The 19,617-nt window shown below is 45.2% G+C and overlaps 1 protein-coding gene across 2 annotated transcripts in view; it reads right to left on the bottom strand.

Moving 5' to 3' along the window:
* Positions 1–8,445: 8,445 nt before the first annotated feature.
* The window catches only part of aarsd1 (alanyl-tRNA synthetase domain containing 1), a 110,286-nt gene continuing 99,114 nt past the window's right edge, over positions 8,446–19,617 (bottom strand). Inside the window, exons 9-13 of one of the 2 annotated variants that reach the window (XM_085966411.1) lie at positions 19,128–19,219; positions 12,068–12,122; positions 10,808–10,902; positions 9,341–9,500; positions 8,446–8,764 (exon numbers count right to left, since the gene is read on the bottom strand). In XM_085966411.1, the coding sequence (XP_085822537.1) occupies positions 9,362–9,500; positions 10,808–10,902; positions 12,068–12,122; positions 19,128–19,219 (381 nt within the window). In that variant the 3' untranslated portion in view covers positions 8,446–8,764; positions 9,341–9,361. Of the gene's footprint in view, positions 9,501–10,807; positions 10,903–12,067; positions 12,123–19,127; positions 19,220–19,617 lie in introns of both variants that reach the window. The other variant, XM_085966413.1, reaches the window with a different exon arrangement.

Below are 19,617 nucleotides of genomic sequence, written 5' to 3'. Positions count from 1 at the left end.
AGTTGCTCAACAGGAGTTTAATCAGACAAAATGGACACTGAGCCAAAGAAGGAGACATTAGGACAGGTCATTAGTTTGGTCAAAGAGGTAGGATGTTAACAGCGTCATAAAGAAGGCGAGGTGGAGAGTTTTAGGGAGGGAATTCTAGAGCTTAGTGCCTAGACTGCTGAAGGCACGGCCGCCAATGGTGGGGTGAAGGAAGTGAAGGATGCACAAGAGTTGGAGGAATGTAGGCCAGAATTTTGCTGGTGCTCAGTGGACGAGATCAGTAGTGGGTTGGCAGTTAAATGTCAATTGATTGGCAGTGGGTGGGGAACCCGCTGTCAAATCGCACACACTTGCCTTTCCCGATGTCGGGTCTGCCAGCGCTGAGCTGACCCGACAGGCAGTGGTGGGGGAGCCAATTTAAATGATTACTGGCTTGTTTACAGTCACTGAACAATGGTTTTAAACTTACCTTTTGAATTTGACAGCTCGCCCATGGGTTTCACGCTGTTGCTAGACCATGTCTGTGAAGCTGAGGCAGGAGGTCGGTGGCCATTGAATCAGCTGATCAGTTGGCAGCTTCAAATGTCAAGTAAAAGCTCCCACCTTACAGAGATATCTTCCCTCAGCAATAATCTCTTCCTCACTGCATTTCCACAACAGATTCACCATGCTGCAAGTCTTTACATAAATCTCCATCCAGTCTGACCTCATTGCCTCTCTCACTATTCACAGAAATCACAGAAACCCCACAGTGCAGATAGAGGCCATGTCGGCCCATCGAGCCTGCACCGACACATATCCCACCCGATCCCCGTAACCCCTACACCAACACATATCCCACCCTATCCCCATAACCCCACGTATTTAATCCCCCTAACACACTAAGGGTCAATTTATTATAGCCAATCAACCTAACCCGCACATCTTTGGACTGTGGGAGGAAACCGGAGCACCCGGAGAAAACCCACGCAAACATTGGTAGATCGTATTTGCCATCTCTACTTCATTCGCCATCTAGTCCATCAGCATAGGTGCCCTTTATACTCTCTCACCTTGGACCTCAGAATCCCACCACGATCAGCCCCAACACCAACAGCACCAACAACAACACCAACCTTCTCCTCAATCAACTGATGCTGCACAGGACACAGAGCATCAGCACCCGACCACATTGCTACCCGGGAGGCCAGGGATGGCCTCACCATGGCCAGATTTACTTCACTTGATGCTGTACACCCTGGCTGCCACATGATGCGCCAGGTTGGCACCACCCCACACCAACACCATAAAGCAGCCCTACAATGCCCAAGTCATTCCTTTCACACTCATCACCATTGCGGGGGGTAACGTTATGTCTCAACATTCACTGCAACTCACTAAGGCACTTCCAAATCTGTCCTAGAAAGCAAAGTGTTGAAAATAAAGGTTTCAATGTTTGACACCACATTAACAAAAACTTTACATGAACATTGCATAAGACACCCAAGTGCCTACCCTGGTGCGTTGTTAGTTGGTATGATTGCACTAGGATGAGGGTGAGTGTGAGGGGTGGCTAGTGGGATGGGGATGTGATAATGTAGATAGAAAAGGATGGGTGGAGGCCCAAGGTAGGTTGGTGTAAGGATGTGCAGGAGTAGGGTAGGGAAGGCAGAGTGATGGGGATATGATGAGAGGCACAGCAGGATGAGGTTGAGTGTGGCTTTGTACTAACATTTCGTGATCTACTGAGATCATTGAAATGTTTGCGGCACTGCACTCAGGTCCTCCTGACCACATCCCTGCTTGTGACCTCCTCTGCAATGTGCAAGCAGGCTGTGTTTATCTCCTCGGGGTGCCTCTTCCGCCCATGGGAAGGGAAGAGGATCTCTCTGCATGCTGTGACTCCCTCCATCAGCATATTGAGGGAGTCATGAGAGAGCCTGGGTGCAGCCCTGTGTCTTTATGCAATGCTTGTCAGTGTTTGCAGCACCTCAATGCTGTAGAACACTGACAGCACAAATGACAAAATAAATTTGGACATGGTCCCTTTAAGGAAACCGGCTGATGACACGTCATCAAATGAGCTTAAACTTATGAAGGATGGAAGATCGGAGGCCGGAGAGGAATAGCAGCGACTAGAGGTAACAAAAGCATGGATGAGGGTTTCCGCAACAGACTGGCTGAGGCAGGGGTGGAGATGGACGATATTGGGGATGTGGAAGTCAGCAGTGTTGGTGACGAAGAGGATATGGGGTCGGAAGCTCAATGTCCAATAAGACGCAGAGGTTGCGAACAGTCGGTTCAACCGGACACGGTGGCCAAGGAGGGAGATGGAATCGGTGGTTAGGGAACTGAGTTTGTGGCGGGGGCCAAAGACAGTTCCCAATTGGAGGAAATTTCAACTCATCCAGGACTGGATGTCGGGCAAGCAGTCTGACAACACAGAGGCAGTCGACATCAAAATGGTATTAGCTCACGGGTGAAAATATTGCTCACTATTCTTTGAATGCATCTTACACAAATATCAATAGCTGGGTAACACCTCCACAGCATCAGGCCACTTTTCATTTCTGCCTAAGGTAATCAGAATCTCTTGAAACCGTCTACAAATACAAAAGAGTCAAGATTGCAAACATTAACGTATACTACAAAAGTTCAGATTCAATGGGCTAAAAATTGAGTGGGGCGCTAATTTCGCTGGGGCGCCAATTTTACCCGCGCTGGAAATTGAGTGGCAGCGCCCCAAGAGGGAAGCAGGGCGTTACTGGAAGCGCCCCGCATCCCTCTTGGGGCGCCGTGAGTCAATGTCGCGGTACTGCAGGCCTTCCTCCCCTTCTTAAAGGGGAGGGGATTGCGCAGCGCGCCCAGCAGGGCCCCGGGGGGGGGGGGGGGGGAGGGGGGCGCAGTTCAGGAGGCCGAGAGTGCAGGCAGGTGGTCAGCAACAAAAATGGCCGCGACGCACCATGCCTTTAAATAGCGCCGCCCCGGCCGCAGGTAGGCCTCCCTGACCCCGTCGGACATAGTGTCCGGCAATAAGTCAGGGGGCGCTCCCGAAGATCGCGAGCGGGGCGCTGCGCATGGTGATGACGTCATCGCCGGCAGCGCAGTGCCGCGGGGCACTACCGGTTAGCGCCGCTGCTAACCTCCCGCTGAATTTTGCAGGAGGTGTGGGTGGCGCCGCGCCCGGGCGCTAGTTGCTCTGTGCCCCGTTAGCGCCCTCTTAGGGTGCTAACGGGAGGCGCAAAGCAACCCAATTTTTCCCCCAACTACTTTACGCGGAAGATGGTGAATGTGTGGAATGGCTGCCCAGGGAGGCAAAAGTTGTAGAAAAATCTAAGAGAAAATTGCCTGGATATTTGAGGGAGTAGGAGATTGAAAGGTTTTAGGTTCTGTCATCAGCCAGGTGCAATGCGTAATTTTTTCAGTCCCGTACTTTTCAACAGTGTAACAAAGGAAATTTTGCATCATCAACATTGCATCCTGCATTTCAGTTCACTCAAGAGAAATGTTTCTGTATTTATAGGTCTCATGAATTCTGAATATTGCACACACAAAACGAACTCAAGTGTTGCACAGCAATCTATTCAATAACCTCTACATCTTCGTTTTGGTCAAGTTCTGAGATAATATGACACTATGCCAATATGGCATTCAAATGTAAATGCAAAATATTATGCATAGTTCAGCCCTGACAGCAGGTCGCCCCTCAGCGTGGGAATGCTGTATGCTAGGGTGGTGGCGAGAAGCTATAAAAAGAGAAAAACAAACCAAAAGTTTGGGTGTGGAAAGGTAAAGAATGTGCGCCAGGGGATTGCCTCCTGGATGGAGAATTTCAAAGGCAAGAGAGCGATGCAGTTTAGTACTAGTCAGTACTTTATGAAGCACGCAAATATAAATCACCAATTAAACGTATCCCTGCTTCTTTTGGAAAATGCAAATAAAACCAGTGACACTACCTCAGCCAGCCGGCAAAATCCTGCATTTTAACAGCGTAATGGGTAATAATGAGCAGAGATTGCTGCCACCTACAGGTGGAAGGGAATACTGCCCGCTTATGCTGTGCCTCAACCAATCACTTTCTTCAGAAAATAAATTGACTGCAATGTAGCACAGGCTACAGTAGAGTTCTGGTGAAGGACGCCATCCAAAACCTGCTGTTCACAGGAGTGAGCCTTTGGCTTTGACCACGCTCAATCAGCTCCGATGGACGGGTCACATTGTCCGCATGCCCGATACGAGCCTCCCAAAACAAGCGCTCTACTTGGAGCTCCGGCACGGCAAGCGAGCCCCAGGTGGGCAGAGGAAACGCTTCAAGGATACCCTCAAAGCCTCCTTGAAAAAGTGCAACATCCCCACCGACACCTGGGAATCCCTGGCCCAAGACCGCACAAAGTGGAGAAGCATTCGGGAAGGCACTGAACACCTCGAGTCTTTTCGCCGGGAGCAAGCGGAAGCCAAGCGCAGGCAGCGCACGTCAACCCAAGCACCCCACCCACCCGTCCCTTCAACCACCGTCTGCCCCACCTGTGTCAGAGACTGTAGGTCCCGCATTGGACTCATCAGTCACCTGAGAACTCATTTTTAATGTGGAAGCAAGTCATCCTCGGTCCCGAGGGACTGCCTAAGAAGAAGAAGGTAGCATTCCTGCCCAAATCAGGTGTGGGGTTCAAACCCCGCGCCAGACAATCCCGGCCAGTGGAGACGGGAGCTTCGGTTCTGAATTCTGGCTTACCATGAGGGGGGAATGTCCCCATCATGCCTGGTGGGTGTGGATGACCGCCCCTCACTGTTAGGCTGTGGGAGTCCCTCAAACCCTCCTGCTATATAGGACTAACTGCCCAATCAGCTATTATAAAGATGGTTATGGCCATGGAAGGACCATTCACATTGCAGCCTGTTAAATAATCTTTTGCTAACTAAATTTTATATTGAAAAGAGGTTAGGATCCAGTTGTACTCGCTGTTTAAAATTAGCCTTATAGCTGGATGTAAAGCAATGCCATTTCAGTAGAAGTAAAGAAAGATTTGCATTTATATAGTGTCTTTCACAACCACCAGACGTCCCAAAGCGCTTTACAGCCAATGAAGTACTTTTTGAAGTGTAGTCACTGTTGTAGTGTAGGAAACGTCAATTTGTGCACAGCAAGCTCCCACAAACAGCAATGTGATAATGACCAGATAATCTGTTTTAGTGATGTTGATTGAGGGAGAAATATTGGCCAGGACACTGGGGATAACGACCTTGCACTTCTTCAAAATAGTGCCATGGGATCTTTTACATCCACGAGAGAACAGAGCTTCTGTTTAACGTCTCATCCGAAAGATGGCACCTCCGACAGTGCAGCACTCCCTCAGCACTGCACTGGAGTGTGTCAGCCTGGATTATGTGTTCAGGTCCCTGGAGTGGGACTTGAACCCACAACCTTCTGACTCAGAGGCGAGGGTGCTACCAATCAAGCCACGACTGACACCGAGTAAGTTCAGTATAGGTCACTTGGGTTTAAGTCTTCTGTCTTAAGCGAGATTATTTAAATCCCCAATGTTACTATTAATACAGGACATGATATTCAGTACTTGTCAAAGAGTCAATGAAAGTAAGTGGCTTCAATGAGTTACGCCATTAAAATGAAATAAAACAATCTTCTACTACATCTGCAAGTTTCTGTCACAGAATGACTTGGATACCATTTAGTGACAAACAGCAGACTTTACACTACCGACCAATTTAAAGAGACAAAGGACATAACTCTGCATTTCTCTGTGCTGAAGTAATCCTCATACACGTGATGCTGAGCTTGTGCTGGTACTGTAACATCTCATTTAATATATCCACATAAAGCTCAGCGCCAGCTCCCTGATGGCTTAGTGGATAACTGCAGCACAGTGTGATATTGAGTCTTACAGACTGGAAGGTTAAATTCTCAGTCTGTGCTGAATTGACTAACTTCAGCTTCAAAGCCCCTGGGCTATGTCAGGCGGGGCGGGGGCCAGGGGTTGCAAATCAGCCAGGACTCCCGCCGCTTATAGCCATGGTGTCCTTTGTTGGAGAGAATGTGTGCAACCGTCAGGATAAAGCAGGATCAGATTGTGATGCTCATCATGGTCAAATGACCTACCGACACTCTCCATCTACGTTCACACAAGAATGGCTACTTCAGCATTCAGAAGACTGCCGCCGCCCGTGGAATTGGACTTCAGCAAGAGTTAGAGTCGTCAGAAGACGAGGGGAGAAACCTGGCACAAAAAAGGCCAGCAAATGCCAAGCAAAGATGATGTGAATATGTAGCAGATGCTGAGACCATCACTTTCAGAGCAGTGTTACACACAGATCTCGCAGATTTCTGCAGATGTATGGTCGGGTCTTTCTCCTTCCTAACTTCTGGTTTAAACTGGGGAGGGAATAAGGAGGAAGGCCATTCGGTCCATCCTATCTTCATTAAGAGTTTTCCCATTACAGCTGCTTCTTAAGATGATGTCAGAGCTTTCACCGCCATAACTTACCCAGAAGTATAATCCAAGTGTCATTTACGTTGTGTGTAAAAAACAGCTTCCCACCATCAATCCTAAATTTGCTTTTTGTTAGTATGAACCCAAGTCCCCCTGTCCTACTGTCACAATTTAATCTGAAGTGATGTTCTGGTTTGACTCTTCTAATCCATTTATTATCTTGTATGACTCCATAAGATCACCTCTAAGTTGCCTCTTTCAATACTGAAAGGGCCAACTTTTGTCAGTGTTGTCAGGGATCAGTCTTGTGGAAATGCCTCCAGGGTTAGAATGACTGACTGCACACACACCCACATATTTTAAATTGTAGCCTGATGAAGATAATGGATCTACTCACTTGTAGCTCTGGAACATGATGTGGTATTAGCAAAATCCTCCAGAACTTAAAGCAACTGCCCAATGCAATATCTGGGCCAGGCAGGTCCACAGAACTCAATAGCACTACTGAAGATTGACCAGCGAAGCTTATTAATGAGACACTGAGGGATAGGTCTGTCTCTGGGGGCTGGGGTTTTACCTACTCAGGGGTCCAGGTAACCCTGCAAACTAAAGTTCTAACAGGTAGAGTGGTCCTATCTGGACAAGCAATAGGAAGTTTACTAATGTTTCAAGCTGGCAAGGTAAGCCAGTTTAGTTAATTCAATTCCAGCCTGTGTACAATTATGAGTTGCCAACCTGCACCCAAGTTCTCTGGACTTAGGTAAGTGGGATTGGTCCCTCGGAGAGTATATCTGACAAACAGAAGCTCTACCGATGTCATTTTATTAGTGGCTTGGATTGGAGTCTCTTAAGCATGGCAATGGTTTTCTATGTCAAATGACTGACCAAAAATAAAATGTTGCAGTCGATTCCCAAATTGCAGTTATTGCTACTCTTCTCTGCCTAGCAGGATTGCAAGGCGAACTCCATCAAGCGAAAATATCCCGTCCAATTCCCTTCCCACCCCGAGAATTTGCTCAGCCCCTCCCAACAGCAGTATGGCCAACAAGCTGAATCCCTCCATCTGTGATGCCAGACATTGGTACTCCAAGATGCTGCCAGCAGTCTGTCCATTGCTTTACAAATTAAATTAAAATCCTTTCTTAAAAGTTTCTCAAATGTGTTGTTCATTATAATCTATTGCCAAGAGAACAAAACTTGCTATTCAAATGTTTGAATGGAAATACCAGTTGCTTGCCCCAGGATATAATGACCCAATGCTCTAATTGAAGATCAGAAAACAGCAAGTTCTATAAGGCATTGACTTTTGGGGCTTTGTTGAGATGTTATTCATCAAAGAATTGCAGTCCAGCTAGACTCGCTATAAAGTGACTTTCTCAATCTCAAGCCAAAACATCGTGCATTGATCAGAACACAAAACGCAGCAATATTTTGTGCCAGGTCCGAAAATGTCAAACAATGAAACTGTAAATCTACAAGAAGCTGTTTTTGACAGTGAGTGCACTGAAAATGTTCCTAATCTCGACTATGAAAAGAGCTTGAAAATGTGTAGAGGTTTACAACAGGAAACAGGCCACAACCCCAACCAGCCCATGTTTGCACTTAATCTCAACACAAACAAATAGTCCTAATCATATTTGCCTGCCTTTTTGGTTTGTCCCTTTATCCTTCATCAATCTGTCCAATTTAATCTTGAATGTTGACAGTTTCTGCCTCAACCACCAACCCTCAAATTGAATTCCACAGCCTCGTCACTCTTTATTGTAAAGACGTTTTTCCTGCTCTATATTCTCAATCGCTTGTATGTAATCTTGTATGTACGACCCCATAACTGCTGGAAACAGGCTGTATCTGCCTGCTATGTCCCAGCCTTTCATAACTTTAAATACTTCTATATACTAAAGCTTTACTAGAACGTTACTGGAAGGCTTGTGGATACACTATCAGCAATATGTACTCTGAGGTAACCCTGTGTTTATCTAGCATGTTTAACCCCAATTCTCCAAATAATTTTACAACAAACATTGCCAACAATTGCCATGATATTCTGAACTTTAATGCACATATCTATATACCTATTAAATGGGTACATTTTGTGGACAGTATGTTATACAGTCAGGGACCTTTCTATAAAACGTTCAAGTATATTTTTGTGTTAGATTGAAAGGAACATTTCAAAACAGCAGGACGTACTGAGAAGTTAAACGGAGTACCGATGCTGCTGCCTCTACACAGGAGTCCTGACGCTCTGTCTCTCCCCACCTACTGAAGGATTGATGCTCCGTTTCTCCCTGTCCCCTCGTTGATTTCCTGTGTTAATCTTCCCTGCCTGCTCATGGGGCAGTCCAAAGCTGGTAAAGCAACCATATGACATCACTGTTACCACACACACTCATCCTATAAATGCGTTCCTGTTTACAATTAGAATTCTAAATGTTTAGAAATACTAATGTAAGCAGCAATTAATGTTAGCAATAGAAAGGTGTTGGACTCGGAATTATAGTTCGGCAGTAGTTATCATATTACTGGGAAAAGAACTGGAAAATCAGTTTGAAATACAGAGAATAGCATAAAACTTTGCTTAGTAGGGAATGGAGTGATTACGGGTGCATTCACACCCTAATCGTAGAATTGGTGCAAAACAGCTTCACTTTGCATTGACCCGGCAGTTACAGTGTAAATACAGCCTGAACCTGGAGTCAGGACCCTGCCCGACACGGCAAGGAAGAGGAATGACACTCCCTGGAGGAGGTAATCTCACCCCACTTCCCTTCAGAGCCGGTTTGGGCCTTGGTACCAAAGTCACACTCAAGTTTAGTTGTGGAGTGCAAATGGACAGCAAGACTAAATTTAAATGAACACTTTGCAATATGGGCAAGAGGTAGAATTTTTCAGACAAGATAAAGATACTGAACATTTAAATTTACATCAGTTTTCATTGTGTGCGTTCATTCCTCTTTTGTGTCCAGCGCGCTCACGTATTGCTGCAGGAGGGCCTCCACCTCTGGTCGCTTGCTCATCCTGTTTGCTTTACCCTGATAACGTCCCCGTTTTCCAGCACCTTTTCCATCTAGGATTTGAGCAACCCTGCATTCGAAAACCAAACCGAAACACCCATGAAGTAGTCAGCCGGTGAATTACTTTCTCCTGCCAAGTTTATTGAAACTGCTATTTTCTAGTAACTGCTTTAGCTGAATAAACGGTATCTGTATGGCACCTCTGCTTTCACTACTTGTACGATAGACAGTGTCTGATGACATTTTTGGTTTGCATTAAAAGTCCTTCCCCACCTCCCCTCAGCTTCACTCCCTTTCTCACAGTTGCTAATCTGATTGGATGAGGCAGAAACTACACCCTCACCCCAAGAGTTGGGTATCTACAAGAATGGAATGTCAGTTTCTATCTTCCAACCCTTAAAAACCGAGAATTAGAATTCTCTGCTAAGTAACTCAGCAGGGAACTGACAAACCTCATTCACATTTCTTATCAATAATTGTCAACTTTGAAGCAGAAAGCAAATTTTTTTTTTTTTTTTTAATATAAACAGTAGCGCCTTAGAATTATCCCATTTCTACCATCTATTAAAAACAAATGTAGATGTTCTCTGTTGTTCCCTTGGCTGTCACTAATCCCCAGCTTCCTTCACCTGGGAGGATGAACCAGCAAAAACCACCACACCCATGACATTGGCGTTGTTGCAAACTTAGCCAAAAGTATGTTGCGGGGGAAAAAAAGGATTAAGTCAGAGTTCGGTTCTATGAAGGGAGATATTACTATTACCAAATGTCCCACCTCCAAACCAGGGAGGATCAGATAGATCCTAATTATATGAGTATTAGATTTAAGTGTTAAGCCCACCTAGTGCTGAAATCTAAATGCCCATAGCCGCTGTACTGACAGTTACAGAATGTTCATTCTTTTAGGAGACTGTATGATAAGAGAAACTCATTACAGGAAACTTTGTGATATCCGGCACCGACGGGACCGAGCTGTTGCCGATCTATCAAAACTGCCGGGCATACAAAGTTAATGTTGAAGCATACGGAGGTTTTCATCTCCGTATCTGACAACAAACACTGAACAGCTTCTAAACAGTCGGCTGCAGCTGCAAGCGTCTCTAGCTGAAGCTGTTGCTATAGCTACAGACCTTGCAGTGCCTGACTGGGGGGGGAAAAAAGCAACGAGAACTAAAAAAAACTTATAGAAAACAGCTCCTGATTTTTGCTGTTAGATCGAGTATTCCGGACATATAACCTCCGGATAAACCAGTTTCCTGTATTTCGTAGAAGATCAATAGTGTAAAAAAAAACACTTCCAAAATAGAAGGTGCAATAAAGTAGCCATTTCGCAAGTTGCCTCAACACAGTTACAGAAACCAGGCAATATAATCTTACTTTGATCCTACTGCTTCAACTGCATCCATTTGACCTGCTAACAGGAATAATCCTGCTCCTTTCTCATCACCAACTGATAGGAACAGAAGTACAACCTGAGGATGAAACACAATAAACATCAGTGGATCTTTAAAGGTGTTTAACATTTTTTGTGTTGACCAAGGTGATATGCACCAGTACTGGGGAATGAAACTGTGATCTGCCTTTACATGTGGCATCAGTGCTAAATAGTCTGAGTTCAGACAGCTTTAGCACAGAAGGGATTAGGTGAAAAGTTCTGCAGGTTTGATCCAACAATGCTCTTTGACCTCAACTGCACAACAGTTGCACTCGTGTGACATTTTTCTACTTTCCAATCCAGCTATGCTGTGGCCTTACTGAATGGGATTGTCAATTTACAGGAAACTTTGTGCTATCCGGCACCCATGGGACCGAGCTACTGCTGTTTTTTTAAAAGCTCCGGATAGACCAGCGTCAATGTTATCAGATAGGAGCTTTTCATCGCAGTATCTGACCACAAACACTGTTGCTCAGCAACAGCTTGTAAACACTCGGCCCAGTAGCTTGGAAGCGTCTCTGAAGCTGTTGCTAAGCGACAAAGACGCTTTCCAGAGCCTGCCTGTGAAAAGAATGCTAGGAGAGAAAAAACACCTAACCAAAACGGCTGCTGATTTCTGCCGTTAGATCAAAGTTGCCGGACATTCAACTTCTGGATAGCTCAAAGTTTCCTGTAGTACCAAATATTGACAAATTATGGATAATTTTGTGCTGTGGACTTGTGAAAACAACAAATGAATTGAAACTGCCAAACCCATTTCACTCCTGACCCTTGCTGCCATTAGAAGAGAGGTGCAATGAACTAGCGCAGCACCCGTCACACAGGAAACTGGCGAGCACCAGCTCACACGGCCCAGACGACCGACTCCACAGTAGCAAGGCCGTGAGAATAGCCGGCTCACTGAGACATTCGGTTAGCGAGGGAATGATTCGCGGAGGAGTAGAAGAAATAGCAGAGGATTTGAACAGGCAGAAACACAAGAAAGAAAGAAAGGGTCAAAAGCAAAACAAAAAGGCCGAGAGCCAGCAATATGATAGGACAGTACGGAAACGAAATAGGAGAATGGTAAACATTAGTGGGAGTAAGAGAGATAATTAATAAGGATGACAGACTAATAAAATCAATAAGAATCTGTAGAACAAAAATGCATTTCATAATCTCCATTTTACATTTCCTTAGTAAATAAAGGTGCTCCACTTTACCTCAGCACTAACTTCATTTGCTATAATGTTCATAAATTCATTGTCCCCATCTTTTCTGAAACAAAATGAATAGAAATATGTATGACAACATTAAAAGGCCAATTCATAGTATAGAGTTCCCATGGCAAACAATGGCAGTATGAGAATACGGACAGCTGTCCACACTGCACATACTGTTGTACTCCCATTGTGCTTTATTAAACTTTCTTTTTGTGTGAATTTTTGTGCTCACAAAAGGTGAGGGATGTTAGTTCTGGGAACAAGACACCACATCAGGCACCAGTACCAGCAGCAAATACTCCAGGTCAGGTACAGCACAGTTAAAGTGCTGCAAGAGCACTACATGACATTACAACCGTGATTACACTTCAAAAAGTACTTCATTGGCTGTAAAGTGCTTTGGGGTGACCGGAGGTCGTGAAAGGCGCTATATAAATGCAAGTTTGTCTTTCTTTTAAAGTAAAACTCTGTCTACACTGCACTGCACTAGCGATGTGTCTCTACCCCAACCTCGGAACAGCACTCCCACTGCACCATTTTTCATTTCCACATCTGCCGTTCTGGCAGAAGATTTCCTCTATGAGTAATGTGTAATGAAACTGTAAACCCATCTATAAAGAAAGCGTTTGTGGTTTTGTTATACTGTATATTGTGCAGAGTGGAAATCTCCCTTCCACAATGCCGCTGAGTGAGACTGTTAATTTAGTGCCAAATTAGAGAGATTGTGTGCTATGGGTCCATGCTCACTAAGAACTGGATTGAGGCTATTCAAACTCATTTAACTGAGTTAGCAGAAAGAAGGATTTTTAGTCCATCAACAAAACTGCCTGCAAAATTGTTTTTTTTTAAAAAGTCAAGAAATGTTATTTGAAAAAACTTCAACAGAATGTGTTTTATATTGCAGTTATAATGTAGAGTTTGTGAAACCTCACTGTGATAGTGTAGCACTGCTCTGTGCTCAATCTTTAAATCCACAATTCCACAGGATGTAATAACGAGTTAAAAACAAGTTTCAGTCCCTGACTCACTGATGTACTCAAGATCTTCCAGACACATGCCATTCATAAAAATACTTGTAATGAACCTAGTTTCATTTGTTCAAATCTCAGAGCCCACAATACGGAATGAACACTTGAGAGAAAGAGATTTAAGCAGTTTAGAAAAACATCCCGAAAAAAGAGAGAAGGGAAGGCAAAAGAGTGTAAAGGAAGGTTGGAGAGAGAGGGAATTGAAAGAAGGAAAAATGAGGACTTTTTTTTCTGCAAAAGATCTACACTATATAGTTATGTTTACCCGCTTTGTCTACCATTTGAGTCCTGGCCCTGGTCAAATATGATTGGTGTAAAAGATTGTCCAACTCCACCCCACAAACTGCTGAAGAAATCTGCTTATTTAAATGCAAGAAGCAATCAGTGAGCCAGGCCACAGGCTCAGACCTCCAGCCAACCGAACACAAAATCCAGTCAACTGGGCCTTGAGCCAGACCTCCAGCCATCCAGTCAGGCCCGAAACCTCCAGCCATCCAGTCAGGCCCTAAGCTTCCAGCCATCCAGTCAGGCCCGAAACCTCCAGCCATCCAGTCAGGCCCGAAACCTCCAGCCATCCAGTCAGGCCCTAAACCTCCAGCCATCCAGTCAGGCCCTAAACCTCCAGCCATCCAGTCAGGCCCTAAACTTCCAGCCATCTCGTCAGGCCCTAAACCTCCAGCCATCCAGTCAGGCCCTAAACCTCCAGCCATCCAGTCAGGCCCTAAACTTCCAGCCATCTCGTCAGGCCCTAAACCTCCAGCCATCCAGTCAGGCCCAAAACCTCCAGCCATCCAGTCAGGCCCGGAACCTCCAGCCATCCAGTCAGGCCCTGAACCTCCAGCCATCCAGTCAGGCCCTGAACCTCCAGCCATCCAGTCAGGCCCTAAACCTCCAGCCATCCAGTCAGGCCCTAAACCTCCAGCCATCCAGTCAGGCCCTAAACCTCCAGCCATCCAGTCAGGCCCTAAACCTCCAGCCATCCAGTCAGGCCCTAAACCTCCAGCCATCCAGTCAGGCCCTAAACCTCCAGCCATCCAGTCAGGCCCTAAACCTCCAGCCATCCAGTCAGGCCCTAAACCTCCAGCCATCCAGTCAGGCCCTAAACCTCCAGCCATCCAGTCAGGCTCTAAACCTCCAGCCATCCAGTCAGGCCCTAAACCTCCAGCCATCCAGTCAGGCCCTAAACCTCCAGCCATCCAGTCAGGCCCTAAACCTCCAGCCATCTCGTCAGGCCCTAAACCTCCAGCCATCTCGTCAGGCCCTAAACCTCCAGCCATCTCGTCAGGCCCTAAACCCGACTTCAATCCAACCAGCCAGCCAAGTTTTGGACATTCCTCCATCTCCACCAGGCCATAGACTCTCTTCACCCATCATTAAGCTTAGGCTTACTTCAACCACCACCAGAGCTCAGATTCCTTTCCTCTCACCATCACCAGGCTCAGATTTCCTCAACCACCACCAGTCACCAGCAGGCCGTAGATTTTTTTCAGCACCCACGATACACTATCACAGAATTACAAATTCATATTTAAATCACCCAGTTTGCACAAACCCACTTTTGTGTCCACTGCATGCACATTTTGGCTGCCATCCTGATACCTTGTTATTTCTTCTTCATTTGTCTTGTTGACTGCTCTGTTACTTTCTTCTCCTCTTATGCCACAGCCTAATTCCTTGAATCCTGTTATCAATCACTTCATATTTATCAACCTACCACCTCGTACTCCAATCCACTCGTCATTCCTCCTCTGCTGACCTCTTCTGCCTCTGTCACCATAGGATTGAGTCCCTCCTTGACACACATGGTTTCCCTTTACTCTGCTCTTGGCATCCTCTGCCACACCCTTCAGTTCCTGCTGCTGGCTCTACTAAAGTAGCAATCTACACTACCTCATTCCTCTTTCTCAAGCCAGTCCATCTATCCCTCTGGAAACAAACCTCTCCGGTATTCTCCCTGTACCGCTCTCTTCTGCCCTGACCCATTACCCATCCACTCCATATTAGCCGTCAAAATGCGTGCTTTCATCATCTACAATATTATCCTAGAGGAGTCCACTAAGAGCTTTCCTGAAATGTGGCTTACATATGGTGACCCCTTGCCCCTTACTAAGGCCATCCTGCCCTGCTCTATATTCTACCACATCACTCAGCCTAAACTTCATGGTGGTGGTGAGGCTCTCATTGTCAAGTCCCATCATGACCTTTATCCTTACTCTTCTGGCAGATTCTCCTTGAGTACTTGAGTCTCTACCAGCTTCCCCATTTCCTTCTTTGCCTGCTGCCTTTCTCAAGACGCGTGGCAACATTCTAACCAATATTTCTCCCCTACTCTTCTCACTTAGCATTACATTAAATAATGACTCAGTCACTGTGATTTTAACCTTCACTTCCCTTGCTCCATTTCTATCTTCACTCAACATCATCCTCCGTATAAAGTTCTCCACCCACCCCCACGCTCTCGTCATCTCAAGAGGCAGGCTTGAGATCTTACCACCTCTGAGATCACCATCTTCAACAAAACAATCTCTGATCACTTTCTTATTTCCCTTAACATCTACATTCACTGCCTCCTTCAGGCCCCTCGACCATTGCCCTCTCCCCCTGAAAAAAGTATCCTCAACTCCCAACTTCCTCTCCTCTGGCCTTCCACCCTCCTGCCAACCTGTTCAACAACTCCCTCGTCTTTGCCTTCAATGCTCTCCAACTCCCACGCTATCTCTCATTGCTGCCACTCCCAAATGGTCTCTTCTGCACTGTAACTTCTATGATTCAATCTCTTTAACTATGAGATCAATCAATCTGACTTGTTTCCCAAAAGACAGCCTGGCAACGTTCTCCATTTTGATGTTTTTTTTTTTAAAGTGCAGAAACACTCCTTATTTAATGCAGTGAAGGAAAGGGTTAACTTTGCCCATTTGGATATTACATTTGGACATTGTAAGTTTAAACTGCAAAGGAAGCATTGTGCAGAAACTTCTCCAAGCTTCGAACAGGTCTTTGGTTCTCAAAACAACTGACTTGGAAAAACAGTGCTGAGACAGTTAGAAATCCTTGAGAAAGACAACTAAAAGTACAGCACCTGGTTTCACATGGACAAGAGGCTATAGGAGGTTTCACACGGTGGAAAGGCTGCACCTGGTTTTGAGTGGCCCAGTCAATCGTCCATCATTAATGCAATTGTGGCGAGTGGCCAAAATGGGACTTCTCTTAACTTCAACACACCGCAACTGGCAAAAATCATTTAAAAATGGGACAATGTGGCAGATTCTTTACTGCAGTCAAGGAGAAGCTTTGCCTAGAGCAGAGGTTCTCAACCAGCCAGAAGGTTGCAAGGAGTCCGCCAAAAATGTGCAGGAAAAAAAACGATTGAGGCGACGATAGACTAATCAGAATCGGAGTCGGGACAAGCGGTGGCCGAGATGCCTTGTCAATCAAGGGATGTGGTCCAATGAGACTGAATCAGAGCCGGGGTCTCACTGAGTTCGCACAGGTTGTAGTTGAAGTGTGGAGAGAGAGAGCGAAAAAGCAAGCCGGTCCATGCGCAAGGCAGCATCGGTGGTTGGTGTTTGGATGCAGCGCACGGAGAGAGAGAGCCCAGAGGGAGGGAGGGAGGGGGGTAGGGCAAGGAGATAAGACACTGAGTCTTTGTCCGGCTAACAGCACTGAGAGAGAGAGAGAGAGAAAGGCCGTGACTTAAAGCTTCATCTTGTTTCCCCAGTGACATGATTACGTGCATCAATCAGCTGGCAAAATTCTCCGCGTGTCCATGTTTTCTTCGTGCTTCTGATTTCTCCTTAGCTCCACCCGGTGTGTGTGATTTCACTCTCCCCAACCACCCTCCCTCCCCACTCTCTGCTCTTCGATTTTCTTTAACTTGCGTTATGTCTTGATAATTTCATGGAGCTTCTAAGAATGATCATGCCACCCAAATTGCAGCTTCTAGCGGTTGTGGCATTTGTGATCACAATGTTGTTCCTGGAGAACCAGATCCAGAAGCTGGAGGAATCTCGGGGAAAAGTGCGTAAGTCAGGAAATTGTTAGCGTTTGTAGAATAAAACCCCATTCTGTACTCAGAGCTTTGTAGTAATATAGACTGGAACCTGGTCAATTAATTGTATTTGCATCTATTATATTTAAAAAACAAATTTCTTAATCACAAACCATTCCCTTGGTGGTTCATGATCAGTATAGCAGCTGCACTTAAATCTTGTCCTTGTTTGTAACATGTTTATTTTTATGTTGTTCGTAAAGCAGCAGCTGGCGAGGGCTAGGCCTGTGCTGGATGGTCACAGCCATTGCACAAAAGCCCAAAATTTGGAAACGTGTTTATCTGTTTTTGGCGTCAGTGTATGCATGTGCCATGTGAGTGGAAAATCACTGGTCAAGACAGGGCTTGTTACAATTGCTGTGCAACTGAATTGTATTAAACGAAATCATTAATGCAGATATTATATATGCATATTGACATAAATGGCAGGAATGATGTATGAGGAGAGATTGGGTCGATTGGGCTTGTACTCGCTGGAGTTTAGAAGAATGAGAGGGGATCTCATTGAAACTTATAAAATTCTGACAGGACTAGACAGACTAGATGCAGGAAGGATGTTCCCGATGGCCGGGGAGTCCAGAACCAGGGGTCACAGTCTAAGGATAAGGGGTAGGCCATTTAGGACAGAAATGAGGAGGAATTTCTTCACCCAGAGTGTGGTGAACCTGTGGAATTCTCTACCACAGAAGGCAGTAGAGGCCAATTCATTAAAAATATTCAAGAAGGAGTTGGATATATTTCTTAAGGCTAAAGGGATCAAGCGGTATGGGGAGAAAGCAGGGACTGGGTACTGAATTTGGATGATCAGCCACGATCACATTGAATGGCGGAGCAGGCTCGAGGGGCCGAATGGCCTACTCCTGCTCCTATCTTCTATGTTTCGAAAGGACTTATGAAATATACTGGGCGGCCTGCTGGTGGCGCTGTCCAGGGAGAGTATAAATACTCGGGCACGGGCCCAGCTTGCTCAGGGACATTTTGTAAACAGGAACTTGTGAAGGATAACTAGACTTCCATGTTGTGAAAGTCAATTAAAGCCTTGTTTAATACTCTGACCAAGTGCCTAGTAGTTTTCTTACGTCACATATTATGATTCTGTAATTCCATGAGTGAATTTACAAGAATGGGAAAGTTGCAATTGAGTTACTGTCTGCTGTGCCATTGGGAATTAGAATTGTGTCCAGTGCCATATTTATACAGTATATGCATTAAAAAAAAATGTTTGCTTAAGGTACCAAAAACTTGCAAATTGGAAGAATAATTATGAAAAATGTCTGGTCAATCGGAGCGTGGAGAAAGGAAAGAATCTCAGCCCGAGAAGGGGAAAGACTGGAGGGTAACAATGAAGTTAAAAGTAAAACAAAAGTAACAATAAATGTATGCTAAATTGTATAACTAATTTTTATTAGAAAAGATACTTGTGTTGTGTTACAGGGGGTCCGTGGAATTTTTATAACATAGGAGGGGGACCTCAGAAGCAAAAAGGTCGAGAACCCCTGGCCTAGAGGAAGGACGTCCAAGAACAAGAAGAAACCTCAAAGGCTAAGAGGGAGCTGATCACTCTTCTGCCTTGTTGCCGAGATCCTTGGTTTAAAAGGTTGTATGCATTTATTGATTTGCTTGATGCTTGTGTGAATTGTTCAAATCATTAAATAATCACTTTTAATTAACAAACCCAACATGTACGTGTGACTTTCTATGACTTTCTGCTGTCCAGGGTCACGAATCACTGGAACAGCTGTATCCCTACAGCAGCATGTAAACTCTGCTTTCACCACACCTGCATTCTCCCATTGCAAGTAAGGACGTGCCTGCTATGTGACCTGCATCCCTTGTATTACATGGTACATGGCATACAAAAAAAGCAAAATTGTGACCTGCATATTGTGCCATTGTTTTCAATGAAAGAACACTAGAACTGTGCTCTAAACTCAATCATCTCTGGTGTATATACAAAGTATTGGCAGAATATCAAGTTACTCACCTATGCAAAACGAATATCTTGCCCTTGTTCGGATCACTCTTAAAGCTTTTTGCTGTCAACAGAGCCAAATCCCTGAGCAGGTTTAGATTGTTCTTTAGAGCACAGAAAAAAAAAAACAATGTGTGAAAGTTCCACCCAACGGTTGAGTTTCTCCCAACAATGTTCAAAATAAAATAGATATATATCACATCGAGAGCTTGTGGTGACAGCCATAGAATACAAACTCTAAATACGATTTGAGGGCAGATTTTACAAAGGCTTTCTCTTGGTACAGTCGCATGTGCAGGGAGTGTATGTTGGGATTTCAGGAGCAGAAGACAGCGGGCCTCATGATGTACCTGTCCATTAATTGTAAATGGATGCAAAATCCTCAAGGTCCCGTTGACCTCTGCATCCAGGTTCCCAATATACTCTCCCAGCGTGTGAATCCCACACCAAGAGTATGAATTTGTTAAGTATGAATATTAAATGTAAGTATTTTGTGTGTTAA

The sequence above is a fragment of the Somniosus microcephalus genome, chromosome 24 (genome assembly GCF_052327205.1).
Source record: "Somniosus microcephalus isolate GS21.2 chromosome 24, FLI_Smic_1.0, whole genome shotgun sequence".
In the NCBI taxonomy this organism is placed as follows: Eukaryota; Metazoa; Chordata; class Chondrichthyes; order Squaliformes; family Somniosidae; genus Somniosus; species Somniosus microcephalus.
The sequence above is the reverse complement of the archived record's forward strand: the minus strand, read 5'-3'. Positions and strand labels throughout refer to the sequence as shown.